The sequence below is a fragment of the Hemitrygon akajei genome, chromosome 15 (genome assembly GCF_048418815.1).
Source record: "Hemitrygon akajei chromosome 15, sHemAka1.3, whole genome shotgun sequence".
In the NCBI taxonomy this organism is placed as follows: domain Eukaryota; kingdom Metazoa; phylum Chordata; class Chondrichthyes; order Myliobatiformes; family Dasyatidae; genus Hemitrygon; species Hemitrygon akajei.
Window position 1 is genome coordinate 15,258,943 of NC_133138.1, and position 19,340 is coordinate 15,278,282.

The 19,340-nt window shown below is 38.1% G+C and overlaps 1 protein-coding gene across 1 annotated transcript in view; it reads left to right on the forward strand.

The window, feature by feature from the left end:
• Positions 1–18,730, forward strand: part of LOC140739176 (heat shock 70 kDa protein 4-like) — a 47,009-nt gene extending 28,279 nt beyond the window's left edge. Inside the window, exons 12-19 of the mRNA XM_073067212.1 lie at positions 2,320–2,516; positions 3,440–3,541; positions 5,319–5,474; positions 7,877–8,002; positions 10,816–10,923; positions 12,390–12,509; positions 14,085–14,246; positions 16,450–18,730. Of these exons, the coding sequence (XP_072923313.1) occupies positions 2,320–2,516; positions 3,440–3,541; positions 5,319–5,474; positions 7,877–8,002; positions 10,816–10,923; positions 12,390–12,509; positions 14,085–14,246; positions 16,450–16,653 (1,175 nt within the window). The 3' untranslated portion in view covers positions 16,654–18,730. The remainder of the gene's footprint in view (positions 1–2,319; positions 2,517–3,439; positions 3,542–5,318; positions 5,475–7,876; positions 8,003–10,815; positions 10,924–12,389; positions 12,510–14,084; positions 14,247–16,449) is intronic.
• The last annotated feature ends 610 nt before the right edge of the window (positions 18,731–19,340 follow it).

Consider the following 19,340-nt stretch of genomic DNA (forward strand, 5'->3'; position numbering starts at 1 on the left):
TCTTTGAGGAGGTGACCAGGCATATAGATGAGGGTAGTGCAGTGGATGTGATCTACAAGGATTTTAGTAAGGCATTTGACAAGGTTCCACACAGTAGGCTTATTCAGAAAGTCAGAAGGCATGGGATCCAGGGAAGTTTGGCCTGGTGGATTCAGAATTGGCTTGCCTTTAGAAGGCAGAGGGTCGTAGTGGAGGGAGTACATTCGGATTGGAGGGTTGTGACTAGTGGTGTCCCACAAGGATCTGTTCTGGGACCTCTACTTCTTGTGATTTTTATTAACAACCTGGATGTGGGGTTAGAAGGGTGGGTTGGCAAGTTTGCAGACGACACAAAGGTTGGTGGTGTTGTAAATAGTGTAGAGGATTGTCAAAGATTGCAAAGAGACATTGATAGGATGCAGAAGTGGGCTGAGAAGTGGCAGGTGGAGTTCAACCCGGAGAAGTGTGAGGTGGTACACTTTGGAAGGACAAACTCCAAGTCAGAGTCTAAAGTAAATGGCAGGATACTTGGTAGTGTGGAGGAGCAGAGGGATCTGGGGGTACATATCCACAGATCCCTGAAAGTTGCCTCACAGGTAGATAGGGTAGTTAAGAAAGCTTATAGGGGTGTTAGCTTTCATAAGTCGAGGGATAGAGTTTAAGAGACGCAATGTAATGATGCAGCTCTATAAAACTCTAGTTAGGCCACATTTGGAGTACTGTGTCCAGTTCTGGTCGGCTCAGTATAGGAAGGATGTGGAAGCATTGGCAAGGGTACAGAGGAGATTTACCAGGATGCTGCCTGGTTTAGAGAGTATGGATTATGATCAGAGATTAAGGGAGCTAGGGAAGGAGGATGAGAGGAGACATGATAGAGGTGTACAAGATATTAAGAGGAATAGACAGAGTGGACAGCCAGCACCTCTTCCCCAGGGCACCGCTGCTCAGTACAAGAGGACATGGCTTTAAGGTAAGGGGAAGGAAGTTCAAAGGGGATATTAGAGGAAGGTTTTTCACTCAGAGAGTGGTTGGTGCGTGGAATGCACTGCCTGAGTCAATGGTGGAGGCAGATACACTTTTGAAGTTTAAGAGACTACTAGACAGGTATATGGAGGAATTTAAGGTAGGGGGTTATATGGGAGGCAGGGTTTGAGGGTCGGCACAACATTGTGGGCCGAAGGGCCTGTACTGTGCTATACTGTTCTGTGTTCTATGTTCTCACCTGAGAGAACTGACCATCTTGGTTTAAACCCAGAATGGAGAATCTGCACTGTTTAGCTCTTAAGTAATGCAGTTTATTTTTGAGCTAGAATCTCTGAGATGGGATTTGAATCTTGTCTTCAGACACAGGTGAAATGCTATTAACTGAGCTTATACACTTGGATCAGTGGGTATGTCTCTGCATTGTAGGGGTTGGATGTCCAGAAGAAACTGGAGGGTAGCTAGTTACAGCAGGCCTAATGACTGCTTCACGGTCCAATTCCTCGAGAATAAATCTACTTATTGAATGGGTGGGCCTTAAGAATGATGAGGCGCATGACTGAAATTTTTTATGTCTAATGTTTGCTAAAAGACCAGTGAACCTAGATCCATTGCACCTTTCATCTGCTTTCAAGATCCAGAATAATCTGATTTTGGGAGCTATTCAAAACAATGTTTTATGCTACTATTATTTGTTAGAAGGTTTAGCATTTACATCGACTGAAGTCAGAATTCCTATAATAGTACTGAATTCCTTGCCTTTCTCAAAAAATATGGTTTTGGTTTCAACTTGCATAAACTGCTCACCAGTCCATCCTAAAAACTGAATTGCATGCAAAGACAACTGGAAATTGCAGCAACACACTCAAAACGCTGGTGGAACACAGCAGGCCAGGCAGCATCTATAGGGAGAAGCGCTGTCAACGTTTCGGGCCGAGACCCTAGCATTAGTCCTGACGAAGGGTCTCGGCCCGAAACGTCGACAGTGCTTCTCCCTATAGATGCTGCCTGGCCTGCTGTGTTCCACCAGCGTTTTGTGTGTGTTGCTTGAATTTCCAGCATCTGCAGATTTTCTCGTGTTTGTGGAAATTGCAGCCATTTTGTGAAATAAAGATATTTGGTGTTAGTCCATCCAGGTTATGTGGTCATACACCTAAATGTTGAAAATAAACCTGAATGTGAGGGAGATGCATACTAGAAAATGGTTATTCAAACCAGAGAAAAAATTGAATGCTGATCTGAAATTTGTACACCCTGGATTGAAAATCAAGTATCCAGGAAATTTCATAAATCTGAAGTTTTGAATAATGAATGATGTTCACATTTCTAGAGACTGTTTTCATTTGCTATACTACTTAGGTCGCTTTACAATTCAGAAAGTGGTCCCTCAAGCTGATGGGTCCAGTTCTAGAGTGAGGGTGAAGGTGCGAGTTAGCATTCATGGAACCTTCAGTGTATCCAGTGCCGCATTGGTGGAAGTACAGAAGTGTGAAGAAACAGATGACGTACCAATGGAAACAGATCAGCAATCCCAGGCAAATCTAAAAGAGGAAGAGGTATTTTTTTTTGCGTTGTCTTGCTCTTGATGGGTTTTTATTATGTGATACTAAAATTTATGACTCGTGCTTCCTTGGGTTCTTGGGTGCCACTGGCAAATAGAGCCAGTTAGCAAACTATTCTCCATTATGGTGTGGCTTTATTATTACCTGTTCTTTGTACAGCAAAAATTAAAAGGTATAAGAAAACATTGTTTTTATGATTCTCATCTCTTGAGTGTTGATCTGTTGTTAATTCGAGAGATTTAAATGATGCACTGCGGAGGGGAGGTAGGATATGTCTTCGAGTTTTCAATATTAAAATGTGCGTTCACTTCTGCAGTTGTCTTCATTGACCAAGTTTTTATGCCCAAATTACAAGAGGCGATGTTTTGACGTAGCATAGCCCAAGCCTTGCAGTGTCAACAATCCTGACCTGTTGTGCTATGTGAAGCTTGAATGTTACCACTGTGACCATGTGGGTTTCTTCACATGACCCTAAGATGCGTAGGTTGTAGGTTAATTGGCCACTCAAAAATCCCCACTATGGTAGACTCTTCAGAATGGATTACAAGTTTGAAAGCCAGCTGCAGTACACTATCAAAATGGTGTCCTGTGTCATGCAACATGAAAATTCTCTTCTCACAGAACAGATGTGACACAAGAGACTGCATATACTGGGATCTGGAGTAGCAAACTCTCTGCCTGCAGGTTGCGCACCATCTGTAGGGGTTGGATAAGGGCTGGAGTTGTCAACATTTTAAGTAGAGACCCATTGCAGGGTTTCAACTAAAAACTTCAACAATTCATCTCTTTTCTGCCCCTGCACTATCCCCTAAATGCTGCTTGACCTGAACTGTTTCTCTGGTGAATTAATTGTTATTCCAAATTTGTGGTTTTTGCATCCAATAAATGGATCAGTGAACAGATGTTGTTCATTTCAGAGTAAAATGCAAGTTGATCAGCAGGAAGAACCATCACATGGAGATGGCAATTATCCCCAAGGATCAGCAGAAAATCAGAAAAATGAACTAGATGAAATGGAGGTAATTTTTATGATTAAGCTTTAATTTTTTTTATTAACAAAAGGTTGGATCTGAGTGTCTTCCTAGAGAGCACCGAAGACTTCGAGGCACAAGGTCACCATGGTACAGTAGCGGTTATTGTGACACCAGTACAGCTCAGGGCATTAGAGTTCAGAGTTCAATATCGGAGTGCTTTGTAAGTAAGTTGGTATGTGCTTCCCATGTGCACATGGGTTTCCTCTGAGTGCTCAGGTTTCCTCATGCATTCCAAAGACATTGATTCGTAGGTTTATTGGTCACTGCAAATTATCCTGTGATTAGGCCAGGGTTAAATAGTTGGATTGCTGAGTAGTGTGGCTCATTGGACCGGAAGGGACTGTTCCATGCTGTATCGCTAAATAAAGAGTCTGCAGGTACTGAAATCTAGAGCAGTACTCTGCTGGAGGAATTCAGCGGGTTTAGCAGCATTGGCAGTGTGGGGGGCGGGGGGGTTCAAGGAAATGTTAGTATTTCATTTGGGTATTTTTTTTTGCAATTTCCCATAATTTTCTTTCCAAAAAAAGTCATCACATAATTTGCCATTTTAAAATGCCCACTTTCCAATGGTAATATCTAGTGCTTATTGGTATCCTTAATATAGTAACATGCTCCAAGGTTTTTGATAGATTGTGAAGCAGCACCTTGTTAGGCAGTGTCTATGTAGAATCTGCTTTAAAAAGAATGAGGTGGTGATTGTCTAGAAAGGTTTATCAATTCCATATCTTGGAGAAAAGTGTATCTGATTTGTGCATGACAAGTGGGGGTGTGCTAACTGTTTGGTTCTGGGGCAAAATTAGAAAATGCAAAGATTTGGTATTTGAATATGAGGAATTAGATTTTCAGGTATTACTAGTCCAGTGCCTTTTCCTTGTCCTTGCAATACTTCCTTGTTCTTGATTAGTAAAATGTCAAAAGTTAGAGGGAAGACAAAATAGGGTTCAGAAGGAAAATTAGGCATGATTGAATAGTGGAGCAGGCTCAGTGGACCAAACGGCCTAATTCTATTCCTGTGTCTTCTAGTGAACAAGCTCTCCACTGGAATATAGTTAATTTGAAAGACTTTGTCTCTCCATTTGAATAGAAATAAGGTTGCAATTTGTGGACAATGCTTGCAAATGCTTATACACTCTGAGTTTGAAGGATGTGGATATTTATTGAAGCACCAAAGTGGCTGAGCCATTCGCAGAGGTGGTTCACCATCTAGCCTCTGTTGCACAGCATCTCCTTGATAATCAATACCTGTGACAAAATCCAATTAACTTTGATTTCCATAAAACATTGGGACAGAATTTGGCTATTCGGCTCATTGACTCTGGTCAACCATTTTATCATGACTGATGTATTTTCCCTCCCAACCCCATTCTTTGCTTAACCTTTGACACCCTTATTAATCAAGAACCTATCAACCCCATTGATTTGACCTCCACAGCCGCCTGTAGCAATGAATTCCACAGATCAATCGCCGTCTAGCTAAAGAAATTCATGCTCATCCCTATTTTAAAGGGGAAAGCCTTGTATTCTGGAGCTGTGTTCTTCTGATCCTAGACTCTACCACTGTTTGAAATATCCTGTCCACATCCACTTATCTAGGCCTGTCAATTACTTCCCATATTTGTGCAATTTATTTCATTTGGTTGTATATATGCACAGTCAGATGACAATAAACATGAATTTGAATTGTTTGTTGATGTGTTGAAAGATGACATTTTTAATCCTTGCATTTCAGTAGGTACTTTAATTGCTTTATTAATGTTTCTAGACTGGTGAACTGGGCTCGAAGGAGGATAAAAATAGAGATCAGCCTCCACAAGCAAAGAAGGCAAAGGTCAAAACAAAGACAGTGGACCTACCTATAGAGAACCATCTGCAATGGCAATTGGGTCAGCAACTACTGAATGTATTCATTGAAACTGAGGTAAGAGAAACAGACTTTTCTCAAAGATGTGTAATAAGGATAATAAGAAACAAAAGCAGATAAAATGCTTTTTTTCCACGGTAGTCTTATGTTAAAGATCTAAACGACCTTCAGGAAAATAGCCAGAAAAAACAGAGAATGCAGAGGGCTTACTGAGGCGGGGAGTGATGTACAAGTCATTGCTGGATTTATTTTTAGCATGTATGTTAATAATTAGGAATGTTACTTGAAAATACAATTTTAAAATTTTGAGTACGGCACTTAATTGGGTGTATTAAAATAACAAGGACATTTTGTCAAAATACGGGAAGACAATATATTTCTAGGAAGGATAAAATAAATGCGAATTGGTGCATTGTGGTGATGAATTGCTTGGATTCTCTGAATGGCAAAGCTATCTCAAAGCATCAATATGCAAATCTCTAAATATAAACTCATCCTTTTTTAAACAAAGTAAATTAACTGCTTGTTTATTTCCTAAGAGTCTAAATTTAAATTTGCTTTAAATTGCACAGTTAAATTGCCCTTGATTATCACTCAAAGTACTGGTCACAAACACTTACACCACTTGCCATTCCTCGCTTCCTAAAATAAAGAGAAGAACAACTAACACCTCTTCTCACCCAGTGGGACTGTCTACGTACATACAGCTTTTTTTTTAAAAAAAACCTTTAAAAATTCCACCCCATCTCGATTCCTTGCACTAAGGCAACCCCAGTCAATATGGGGAAAGTTTAAATCACCCACAACGCTAACCCTTTTGGTTTTACATCCTACTGCTGTTTGAATGGAAAACCCTGCAATAAGTAGTGGGTATGGTCCAGTGCATCACAGGTAAAGTCCTCCCCGTCATTGAGCACATCCACACACAACATTGTCATAGGAAAGCAGTATCCATCCCCAGGGACTCCCACTAACTAAGGCATGCCATCAGAAAGAAGCTACAGGAGTCTAAGGACTGTCACCACCAGGTTCAGAAACAGTTATTAACCTTCAACCATAAGGCTCCAGAACCAGAGGGGATAAATTCACTTTGCCCCATCACTAACCTGTTCCCACAAGCTACTGGCTTACTTTCAAGTACTCTTCATCTCATGTTCTTGATATTTTTCTTTTTTGTATTTGTACAGTGAGTTTCCATGCTTGTATTTCCCAATCCTGCTGACTTATAATGTAACCCTATAAAGTAATTGCCCCTTTCTAATTTCTAAACTCAACCCACATTGCTTCGTTAGCCAATCCCTCCAGGATAAACTCTCTAAGTGCTGTCATAATGTCCTCCCTGATCAGCAGTGCAATACTACCTCTCCTTTTGAAGAAACTCCACTACCATGCCCAAGAATATTGAGGTGCCATTCCTCCCCTCGGCCACATTTTAGAGATTGGCAGAACATCACAATCCTGATTCGTACCCTGTGCTCATCATTTTGTCTGCAGTAAGCCTGCCAGCCCTTTTGTGCTTTTCCCACTTGCCTGCTCCATTTACTGCCTATTCTTCGCTTTCCCCTCCTGTTGCACTGTCCCACCCTTTGAGTCACTGGTTTAAACCATCCCAGATAATACTGGCAAATCTCCCAAAACGTTAATGCAGAAGGGATTTGATCCTGAGTGTCTGTTAGTAAAAATATTTGCATTTACCTGAGTGAAACAGTTTGCTCTTTACTAAATGAGCCATTGTTCCAGCCATATTATGTTAACCATGCTGCAGTTAAAGCCCAATATAACATCTGAGTTCAGTGCACTTCTACTTTGCTTCTCATGAAGACTTTCACACAGTGTCTAACTGCATTTTTCCATCATCCTCTCCGAGAATACAAGCTGCCCTTTTATTTTTCATACTTCATTTCTACTTAACTTGACTTTCAAATGTATCTTGTATAGGACTATCCATTGTATATTTGATTTGTTAATCGATTTGTACATTCAGCGCCATATAGCATGGAAGCGGCCTCTTTGGCCCATATTCCTTTACACTGCTCCTATCCATCTACCTGTCCAAATATACCTGTATCTCTAGATTTCTCTATCCTACAATGCTGCCTGGGATACCATTGTTCAGTGCACATGTCCTGTCCTGGTTTAACTTCCTAAAATGCAGTACTCTGCTTTTACTGATGTTAAATTCCATCTGTCATCCCTTTGATCACTTTTCTAGTTATTCAATATCTGCTGCAGCCTTTTTCACTACCCACTACACAACTAATTTTGGTATCATCTGCAAACTTGCTAATTATGCCGTCTACGTTCTCATCCAAATCATAAATACGACAAACACCAGCACTGAACTCTGCGGCAAGTCACTGGACACGGGCTGAGAAACAACTTACAAATTCAATTGAAGTTTTGATTAATGTTAGCGCTTTTAAATTATTGATGTATTTCATTGTTTTACATTTGTTCAGGGTAAAATGATCATGCAGGATAAACTTGAAAAGGAGAGAAATGATGCAAAGAATGCTTTGGAAGAATATGTGTATGAAAGTAGAGAAAAACTATGTGGAATCTATGAAAAGTTTGTCAATAATGATGTAAGTATTTGATTCAGTGCAGTTTGTGTATTTAATGAGAACAATTTTAATATGGAAGGCTTCAGGCTATACCTGGACTTTTATATTACTTCTGCTTTGAAGCCAGGACCATAGCAAAGAGAAGTTGTATTAAAAACATGGAAGCAATGATGAATTACCATACTTGAACTTTTTTGTCTGATGCTCTGAAATCTATTATTCTTTATTTTAAAGAGAATATAAAATATTAATATTTTCTATGTCAGGATTTTCTTTGCCAATTAATGTAAGTTTTATTTTTAAAAAACCAAAAGCATGTTCAGAAAAAAAACATTATTTTAATATACTTCTGAGATTTCACTCTCCATTCCCTCTTTTGTTGACTTAATTGAGCTATCTTAGTTGAAGGTACTTGTACTTCATTGAAATTTACCTTTAGAGTAAGCAGTAAGATGATAGCCAGGTACACTCGTGTTGTATCTTTGAGTTAGTTGCTTGACTAGAAGTTGGATGAGTTTGAGTGCATTCACTAGACAGGCAAAATAGTGACCATATCATTGTTTGGTACCTCAAGAATTGGTACTGGACCATCAACTGTTCTCAGTTCTTGTTAATAAAAATTAATTTCTTGTTGGAAAAATTAAATTGTATGCTTGATGCATAGCAAAGTGTTCACCAAACAATATAGATCAATAGTTAAAAATATAGCATTGATATTCATTGGAGAAGTTCATAATTACGCACTATGCGGGAAGAATAGAGAAAAAACCTTGGTTTTCATGAGAGGCAAAACAAAATACATCGATGAGAACTAGTATGTTAGCCTTTATTTTGAGGAGGTTAATACAGCATTGATACACCAGATTTATTTCTGAAACGGGGTTGACTTCTGACAGTTTTGACTGAGACTGGCCTATGCTTCCTCCAGTTTGGAAGAGTAAGAGATGGGTTATTCGCATCTATAAAATACTAATAGATTAGCAGCATAAGTTGAAAATTGCCAACTAAGAAAACAAAGCAAACATTTTGAGTCTCTAGATGAGTCAACCTTTTCAGATGGATAGATTAATCATAGAGATTAAGCGAATAAAAAGATTTGGAATTTGAATAAGACAGGACTTGAAATACAAGATCAGCCATGATCTTGCTGGCAATATGCAATAAATGTAGGAGTAGGTCTACATTTCGTCTCTTAAACATGTTTCACCATACAATAAAATCATGACTAATTTGATTGTAACTTAAGCTTTACCTCTTACTCCCTTGTTTAATAATATTTAGGTAGCCTTCCCTTAACATTTAAAGGCTTCCAGCACTCTGTGTCAAAGGCTCAGTCCTCAGAAAGCTTTGCCTCATCTGCTTCAAATGCACAATTCCATTTTTTAAACAATGACCTATAGTTCTAAATTCTCCCACATGAAGAATCATCCCCTCCCCGGCCATCCAATGTTCTCTTCTAAACTGCAAGGGATACAGGCTTAGTCTGTCCAACCTTTCTTCATCAGATAACCTAGCCATTTCAGATCTTCATATCATAAACCATCTCTGAATTGTTTCCACAGTTTAAAGTGCTTAAATAAAGGGACAACTACTGTACAGAGTACTCCAGGTGAGACCCTTATTAATGCCGTATAAAAATAAAAGCATCAAATATTACTGATAGAGCAGTCTAGAAGGACCACATAGCCTATTTTTTAAGGTTCATACCTATTGCCAGGAAATCCTAGTTCCTATACAGATCATAATAAACCAGTTTTTAACGATCATTTCCAAAGTCTTTGAAAGAATATGTGTTATCTTTTTTCCCTAAAAATTTTAATACTTGGACTGTGCTCTATTTGGACAATCAAGTAGAAGTCCTGTGTTCTTCTCTTGATTAGATGTTCCAGTTCAGGGTTTCATGAAGCATGAGCTTGCCAGGCTGAAGGGCTGTCAAGAAAGGATCATGTTCTCAAATGTGTCTGTTGATTGGTTAACCAAGGGTCTAAAACCAACCGAATGCAAAAAGTATGGTAACCTTTTCAAATAAAGTGGGTGTGATCTCTTGGGATACAACAGATTTGTCATTTCTAATTAAATACAGTTTACATTTTATTTTTCTGGGCAGGAGGACATGCACATAATTAAAACTTGCATGATTTTTCAGTTTATGTTGGTGATGCTAACAATTGTATTTGGTTAGAAAAAAAAGCAATTTTTGGAAAGATTTTTCTTGATTCTCAAGCATTAATCTAGAATCAGCAATATCGTTGTAATATTGGGCATTTGGTACATTGCAGGAGCTTTTATATTTGTGGAATATATCATTGGTTCTGGGGCCACTTTGTAAGAGTGCTTAGCAATGTGTTTTTGTTGAAATAGTCAATCTACTTTTCCATTGGCATCAGGTAGTCTCTAATGGCGACATGTATAAACTAAGGAGACACTGCACTTCAGTAAATATAAATCCTATGTTTGATGACTACCTATGTGTTAGTGTCTTTGACATTTATCAGAGAACTGTCAAAGCATGAGCTCTTGAAATCTCATTTGTGAAAACTTGGGGGGAAATTTAAAAGAGCATTACTGCTGAAAAGAGAATTCCGCAGATGCTGGAAATCTGAGCAACATGTAAAATGCTAGAGAAACTCAGCAGGCCAGACAGCATCTATGGAAAACAGCACAGTTGATGTTTTGGCCACAAATGTCAATAGTGCTTTTTTCTATAGATGTTGCCTGGCCTGCTGAGTTCCTCCAGCATTTTATATGTATTACTGCTGATATGCTGAACTAGAAGTAAAATGCATATCTTTATGCTTATAATTCAAATCAACATGAACGTTCATTACTTCTAGGAACGAAGCAAATTAAGCCTTCTATTAGAAGACACAGAAAACTGGTTGTATGAAGAAGGGGAGGATCAGGGAAAGCAAGTGTATATAGATAAATTAACTGAACTAAAGGTAAATATGTGCAATTTTTTGAGACTTCATATGAGCCACATTTATAAAATGTATATATTTTGATATATTATGGAATAAAATTTACCATTTCTTAATTTGAAACTGATGTTATTGGTATTTCTGTGATATTTTTTTTTAAACCTGCAATTCATGGTGGTTGATAATCCATATTACTAAAGTATACTTGGAAAAAGAATGCTATCATTTTGTATTAATGTTAAGTTGCTCAGGCTTTGCCCACTATAGATATGGAGCACCTATCTATTTACCAGATCCCTCTATTCTTCCTATTGCTTTAATTAGTTTGACCATGAGTGAAATATCATAAATGCACCTTTGCTAAAAATATTTATTGTCATTTATGAATAGTTAAGGAAATAGGTGTGCATGAGCTTGCTACGGCTATTGATGAAGTTTTCAAGTAAGGAGTTTGGCAACCAATGTAGGGAGACAGAAAAGGGAAATTTTGACAGGTAAAATCAAAAGGTGGTAAAATGTATGCAAAACTAATACTAAGGTTTAAAAATTTTCAAGCTTACATGTTATCTTGATCACATTTGCATTCGTAATGAGATAGATACAAGAAATGCATCTATTTGTGCAATTAACTGGGTAAGAGGATATGAGGTAAGCTATAGATTTGAGATGAGTTTTTTTTCTCTTCTAAAGAGTGAACCAGTAGAATTCTCTAGTGCAGAAACAGTTGAGGGTGACTCAGTACATGTATTCAAGAAAAGTTCATTTAAGAGATCAGTGGATGCAGAGATAAAGCAGGAACTATATACTATATATGAATGATCAACCAAAATCATAATTGATTGGGACAACTTCAAAGTGCCTAATGGCTCTCAACTCCGTGAGCTGCAGACATAAATTGTATTTGAAGTAAGGCCATTTATAAACTAAATAAATGGTGGTGTTTTGTCATTGTTGAACTTGGAGGGAGTTGATCTCATCTTTATTTACATGCCTATCCCTTTCCTGCATCAGCGAAAGGCCTGAGTCTACTACTACACCATCTCTCTTGTCTCAGTTGTTGGAAGCAATTTGGAAGCATTTCTTTTCAGAGTAAACGGGATAACCAAAACCATTTCAAGAGCAGTAATAAAATTCTTGATTTTTCATATCCCATTTTCAATCCCTGAAAATGAGAGTGCACTCTGTAAACTTAAATTTGAATTCATGCTGTATTTTGGAAAAATCGGTTTTAATTTTGGGACTCAATAACTAATTGAAACAAATTTTCACTGCAGAATTTATGGGGTGGCTGCAAACTTTATAGAATTTGGAACAGACATAGATTTATGAATATTATAACGTCTCTCACACATAGTTTATTCTGCTGGTATAAATTCAGGGCAAATTGACTAGTCTTTGCATCTTGCTCTTTTTCACTTTATGTTGCAAACATGCAGGTTTCAAAGTAATATGCAGTCAGGTTTATAATGCCTTTTGCTACTTTCTAGAAACTTGGTCAGCCAATTCGGGACCGCTATCAGGAGTTTGAGGATTGTCCTAGAGCCTTCGATGAGTTGGGGAGGCAAGTGCAGCAGTACATGAAGATTATAAGCTCTTTCAGAAACAAAGTATGTAAAAACAAAAATAAATATGTTGTCATAAGTAAACAATGAAATGTGATAAATAGTCTGCTCAATTGTATTAATGTTTGATCTATTAAATTTAGCTGTATAGTACATAATACTGGGCAAAATGTATTAATTATAACTTGGGATTAAAAAGGATGAAATGATGGAACTTGAAGGTCATCCAATAGCATCATAGTTTTAAAATAAATATGATGTAACTTTCTATTGTTCAAGAGAAGTTGTTTGAAACAGTCAACCAATCTAATGTGCTTCTACATTGGCAGCAGTTGCCCACTTATTCTATGTTGTTGATGATTCAGGCATCTTTGAAATTTGTCAAGTTCACTTTTCCAGTGACTGGGAAGTAATGCTTTTCATACTCTAGATTGTAGCAGTAACTCAATAGCTAGGTGAGGAAACTTTTTTTGAGAAGTGAATCCTTGTATGTTAAGGTGTAATAAAATGTAACAAATCTCCCACTATTAGACACTAAGCATTTGTTTATGCTCTTGCCTGCAGAACTTGCATTAATTAATCTTAAATTGCCAACCCCCTTGAGAAGGGATTTGACAATTTAAGGGAAATGGTTTGAAGCATTTATTCTGTACCTTAATCCAAAGATGTTAGCAATTAACTTTTTTTAAACTGATCATGTGTTTCAATTATAGAGGGCTCATGTTCCACACTAAAAAGCTTGTCTTCCCCCCCCCCCCCCCAAATAAGAACAGATTATAAGAAAACAGGCACAATTGTTAATTAGAATTCTTAAAAGCTTTACACACTTTAGATTATTTCTTGCTGTGCAGTTGTATTAGCATTAATGGCATAATATAATAATTTTAAATCTCCAAGACCTTTTGTTCTTCAAGAGTCCACAAATGCAAATCTTACAGCCTGGTTAATTTTTGAGTTAAGTGTTTTGTTTTATGAGCCTTCTGTTAATATAAAATTTAACTGGGAATTCTTAAAATTGGCACTTCAGAAGTTGATGTACCTCACTATGGATGTTTGAATCACATGCTTCACTAGAGGACCAAATAAATTCTTTTTATGCTAAATTTAGTCATCTAATATATGCATGAGATGGTCTTGCAGTATTCCAGCACACTGTTGAAGTTAACCAAGACCCTAGTCCAGAAGCTGAAGTAATTAATTATAAACATTTTAATAGTAAAGATTGTAAGCGGGCTCCAGATGAAGCTGAGCTAAGAAAAAACAAAGCCTTGTTTTTCTGAAAGAGAATAGAATGGTACAGAGGTCAACAATAACAAATTACAAGTTAACCCCAGCTCACAAACTCCCCATATGTATACACCCTGTATATACATACCAACATTTGAAATACCACCAACATGGATTTGCTGACTGCCACTGGGCTGTAGGCATCATCTGTCATGTGGAACTCTGTTCACACCGGATTTCTGATTTAGTCCAGACTAAACTCAGAGGTGGGGGGGGGGGGGGGGTGTTAAAACTGAAATTGATCTATCATTGTAATAATCATGTATGGCTGGTTCAGAAGAACCTTGGCATTTTGGGAATTTCTGATTTTGTAGTTTGCTTGTTCTGTGCTAGGAAGAGCAATATGATCACTTGGATCCATCAGAGATGGAGAAAGTGGACAAATATGTTCAAGAAGCAATGGAATGGATGAACAGTAAAATGAATTTACAGAGTAAACAGTCCCTAACACAAGATCCACTTGTGAAATGTACAGATGTTCGAGCCAAAGTTAAGGTATGTTAAATTAATTTGTCATGAATTTAACTGTCATCTCTCTAGTTAGACTTCTAAAAATTAATTTGCTTTATTAGAACTACCATTATGCTAAGTAAAGAATCCATTAGAAATTATCTTAGTTGACTTGTATAGTTGAACATATTGCAGTCTCCAGCCAAAAGCACTTTGAATGATTTGCACTAATTATACAGATTTTCCTGGAATTTACTTTAAAAATATGTGCAAAGAACCCAAAATATTGCAGATTTGGAATATTTTTGAAGAAAGAATTGGATATTTACAGACAAATTAATAAACTTGAAAAATAGAATGAAGAAAATCTTGTCACCTTATGACTTCAACACAGTAAAATAGCCTAGGTTTCTTCGTAAGAAATTTGACAATTGCACAACGAGGCGTATGGGTAGATGACAATAGGTTTTAAGGAGTGATTCAAAGAACAAAAAAGTTTTGAAGAAAAATACAAATGTGAACGTGACAGACTGATAGTAATCCAGCAGTGGAAGCCAGGAATCCATTTTAAAAAAAATGCCAGTTTTGTTTTTGTGTCAGTACTTTATTATAATGAATCAAGTGAATGTTTCTTTGCTAAAATTGGTAGTTGCCTTTCCTGGATGTGGTTTCCCCATTTCTCCCTACTCCTGCACTCTTTTACCCCCCCACCATTCAAGTTGGTATCATTGACAGCTGCATTGGTGCTGCTTCCTGCACCCATATGGAGCTCATCGACTTCATCAACTTTGCCTCCAACTTCATCAATTTTGACTCCCAACTTCCACCCTGCCTCCAAATTTACCTGGCCCATGTCTGACACCTCTCTTCTCCTTTCTCAGTCTCTCTGTCTCCATCTCTGATGACAGCTTATCTTCTGATATCTATGATAAACCCACTGATTTCTCACGGCTACCTGGGCTATACCTCTTCCCACCATGTTACTTGTAAGAATGCCATCCCCCTTCTCTCAATTCCTCCACTTCTGCTGCATATCAGGATGGGGCTTTGCATTCCAGAACGAAGGAGATGTCCTCCTCCAAAGAAAGGGGCTTCCCTTTCCCCATCATCAACACTGCCCTTGACTGCATCTCTTCCATTTCACGTCTGCCCTCACCCCATTTTCCTGCCACCCCACTAGCCTCTGCGTCCAGCACATACATAATGCTCAGTAACTTCCACCATCTCCAACGCAATTCCACCACCAAGCCATTCTTCCCGCCCCAAACTTCCTGCTTTCCACAGGGTTCGCTCGTACGCAACTTCCTTGTCCATTTGTCCCTCCCCACTGTTCTCCCTCCTGGCATTTGTACTTGCAAGCGAAGCAAGTGCTACACTTGACCCCAAAACCACCTCCATCACTGCCATTCAGGGCCACAAACAATCCTTCAAGGTGAGGTGACACTTCACCTGTGAGTCTTTTGGGGTCATCTACTGTATCTGGTGCTCCCGGTATGGCCTCCTGTATATCGGAGAGACCCAACGTAAATTAGGAGATGGCTTTACTGAGCGCCTACTCTCCATCTGCCAGAAAAAGAGGGATCTCCCAGTGGCCACCCATTTTAATTCCACTTCCCATTCCTATTCTAACATATCAGTCCATGACTGTCTCTACTATCGCAATGAGGTTGGAGGAGCAACACCTTGTATTCCATTTGGGTAGCCTCCAACCTGATGGCATGAACATTGATTTCTCTAATTTCTGGTAATGCCCCTATCCCTTCATTCTCTATTTCCTTTTCCCTCTCTCGTCTCCTTATCTGACAATCACCTCCCTCTGGTGCTCCTCTCCCTTTTCTTTCTTCCATGGCCTTCTGTCCTCCCCTATCAGATTCCCCCTTTTCTAGTCCTGTATCTCTTTCACCAATCAATGTCCAAGCTCTTTACTTCATCCCTTCCCCCTCCACCTTCAGTTTTACCTATCACCTTGTGTTTCTTCTCTCCCCACACCTTCTAACTCTGACATTTTTTCTCCTGTCCTGATGAAGGGTCTCAGCCGGAAATGTCAACTATGCTTTTACGCAGATGCTGCCTGGCGTGCTGGGTTCCTCCAGCTTTTTGTGTGTTTGGCTTGGATTTCAGTATCTGCAGATTTTCTCTTTGTGTGTGTGTGCGTTTGTGTTGCTTGGTATTATCATTGCTATATTTTATCTTTCTTGATTTTGTAATATTGCTGTCAGTTTTTAATAGCTTCTACTTTGCTTCCCAGGAATTAGTCAACCTTTGTAACCCCATTGTTAGCAAGCCAAAGCCTAAAGTAGAGCCTCCAAAAGAAGAAAAGGGAGCAGAACAGAATGGACCAGTTAACGGAGAACAAAATACCAACTCAGAGGGCTCCACACCTGCTGCCACTGAGAGTGCCCAGAAGAATGCAGAGCATCAACAAAATCTACCAGAAATGGACATTGAGTAAATGTGCAGTTGTCAGTCACACACATTTGGTGAAGTTTCAAGTCATGAATCCCACAAGACGTCTTTTATTTCCTTTTTTTGGTTAATGGTAAAACCTGAAACTGATATTCTTCAGCCCCCGTCAAATTTTAGTAGTGTTTATTTTTACCCTTCCCTATCTTTGCAATGGAACAGGAAATAATTAATATAACTGGGGCTTGACTGTTGATTTTGTTATGAAAACTAGTTCTGATTTTGCTTGTGGCTTTCACAAAAAGAATGTTTGCTGTTTAGACCTCTCCTTGCCGCCACCCCTCATTGCAGATGTTGCAGGATTGTTATGAATTTTCCAGGCAAGCTTTCTGCTACTAATTGGTATGCTGGATTGAAGTATCTAACAGCAGTTCAGTAAATCATTCATATTTTGCTTCAGTGGTTTTTTTTTTTGGTTGGCCTGTTTTGTTAGTTATCGATAACTATTAGAAACAAAGCTATGTTGCCTGCCTTTTTAAAAATTTCCAGTCTTCAACAATTCCACCCTGTATGTTTTCTTTTGAATGCTACTGCCATCTACTGTCACCTACTGTCATTCACCACCTGGACACATGTTGCAACACTGTTGTACTGACATCAACATTAATAGTTTGATCACATCAAAGGAATGTTTTCTGTTCAGTTTTTCTAAAAATTCATTGTCCAAATATTTGACACCTAATACTTTGACCATAAATATGTATCAGAGAGGGATACTTGCACAGTAAAGTTCTAGTTAATGCTGCTGTACAAACTTTGCGCGCTCAATTGTGCTACTTTGATCTGTGATTTTGGCTTTCTTTAATTTCCATATTATTTAAAATGAGTAGACTTGTAGGGAAATGTTCTTATGGTGGTACTAATTCAAAATTCAAGTTTTCGGAGCAGCAAATACATTGATACAATCATTCAGTGCAATACACTATTCACTTGCAAAGAATAGATACCACTTTTATGCTTTGAACTATTGCTATAAGTGGTGCATTAAAAAAAATTATACAATCAACTTGAGTTCATTGAAGGGAATGTCTGCATTCTAAATAATCTGATCTGTTACCTGGTAATGTAAATTCACGGTAAACAAATTGTGTTATAATTTCTGTTTGACTCACTTAAAGGATAATGGATATGTTTTGTCCAAAAAAGGTAAATACTCTGTATTCAAAGAACCTAATAGCAATGGTAGTGGTTGACTTGGCCTGGGGAAAATTAGTTAATATTTTCCAAGGTGCTTTCTTTTTGGGAAAAGATGATGGATTGGTGACCAATTTTCGAACTCTCATAGTTGACTGGTAAATTTTGGTATTAAACTCTTAAGCGTGTCCCTTGTTCTGTATTAGCTAACGAAAGGTTTCTCTCTGAAATGAAGTACCCTTTACATTTACGCAATTCCTCCAGAACACAAGGCTTTCTTCTAGCAAAATCCCAAAACAGTAAATTGTTGCAGCTGTAAATATTGAAGGTGGCACCGAATTAAAAATAAATCAGTTAGTTATTTGTTCCCACTTTTTCCTGTGTGGAATGAAGGTTGTTGTTTGCTTTAAGTGTCATTAAACTGTAAATTCGTAGAAGTGTAACTGGGTATAATCAATTTTATATAGAAAAGAATGGTCATGGCAGAGGAAGGAATGTAGCAACGGTTGTCCTGTGCATATTGAACTGTTAAGAATATGTCAGTCTTTTAAATATGCCCTTTCTCCTATGTACTATTTGCATTTCATCCTGCAAGAGACTTGTATGTCACATCCAGGTTACTTATAATTATTTGTTAATAGCTCCATGTAAAGTACTGTCTTTGTATGATACTTAAAAGACCATTTGCATTATCCCAATTTGCTGAAAAATTAGTCAGTTCTACCCATTATTCAGTTCTTATTGCATAATTATTACATACAGGTGGTAATCAATCATAATCTTCAGGATGTGCAGTTTCAAGGACGAAATCTTGCAAAACTGTCAGCTAGCATCCCATGTTACATGGCTTGAGAGTTGCTATTCTCGCTGTATATTTACACTCACTATTTCACTGAAAGGAGTGTGAAATGCAATAAAAAGTTGAATGAAAATTGTGTTTTTTTTTAAACTAAGTTGGTGAATTACTTTGTTTTTCTCCTACCCACCCCCCACCTTCTTACACTGACCTCTCGTCTTTTTTTCTCCGGCCCTGATGAAAGATCTCGGCCTGAAATATCAACTGTTTACTCTTTTCCATAAATGCTGCCCAACCTGCTGAGTTCTTTCAGCATTTTGTGTGTGTTACTTTGGTGTTTGGCTAGTTTCAAATAGAGAGTGATTATCAAGGGAAATGTTTTGCTCTTTCCATCCAGATTGTCCTTTGAGCTCAAGGGAAGAAAGTTAATTTTTTCACACTATTCATTTCTTTGGCCTCATTTGCCAGTGGTAACACATATGATCATTGCTGCAAAGGAATTTGGGTCAATGTTTTTGTCCTTTTTTACTTGGACCATTGGGGATATTATCAGCAATCACCAAGAGGGGTAAAGCACTGACTCTGTGAAAGCTGCATGTTTGAAATGTAGGCAAGCAAGCAGTCTTTGGCTTCAAAATGGAATATTTAAGACTTTTTTTTTGTTTTTAAGTCCCTTTCCTCAAACATGGCCTTTTCATATATTGGCAAGTGAGGCAAATGCTGAATTTTTTTTTATTAGAAGATGC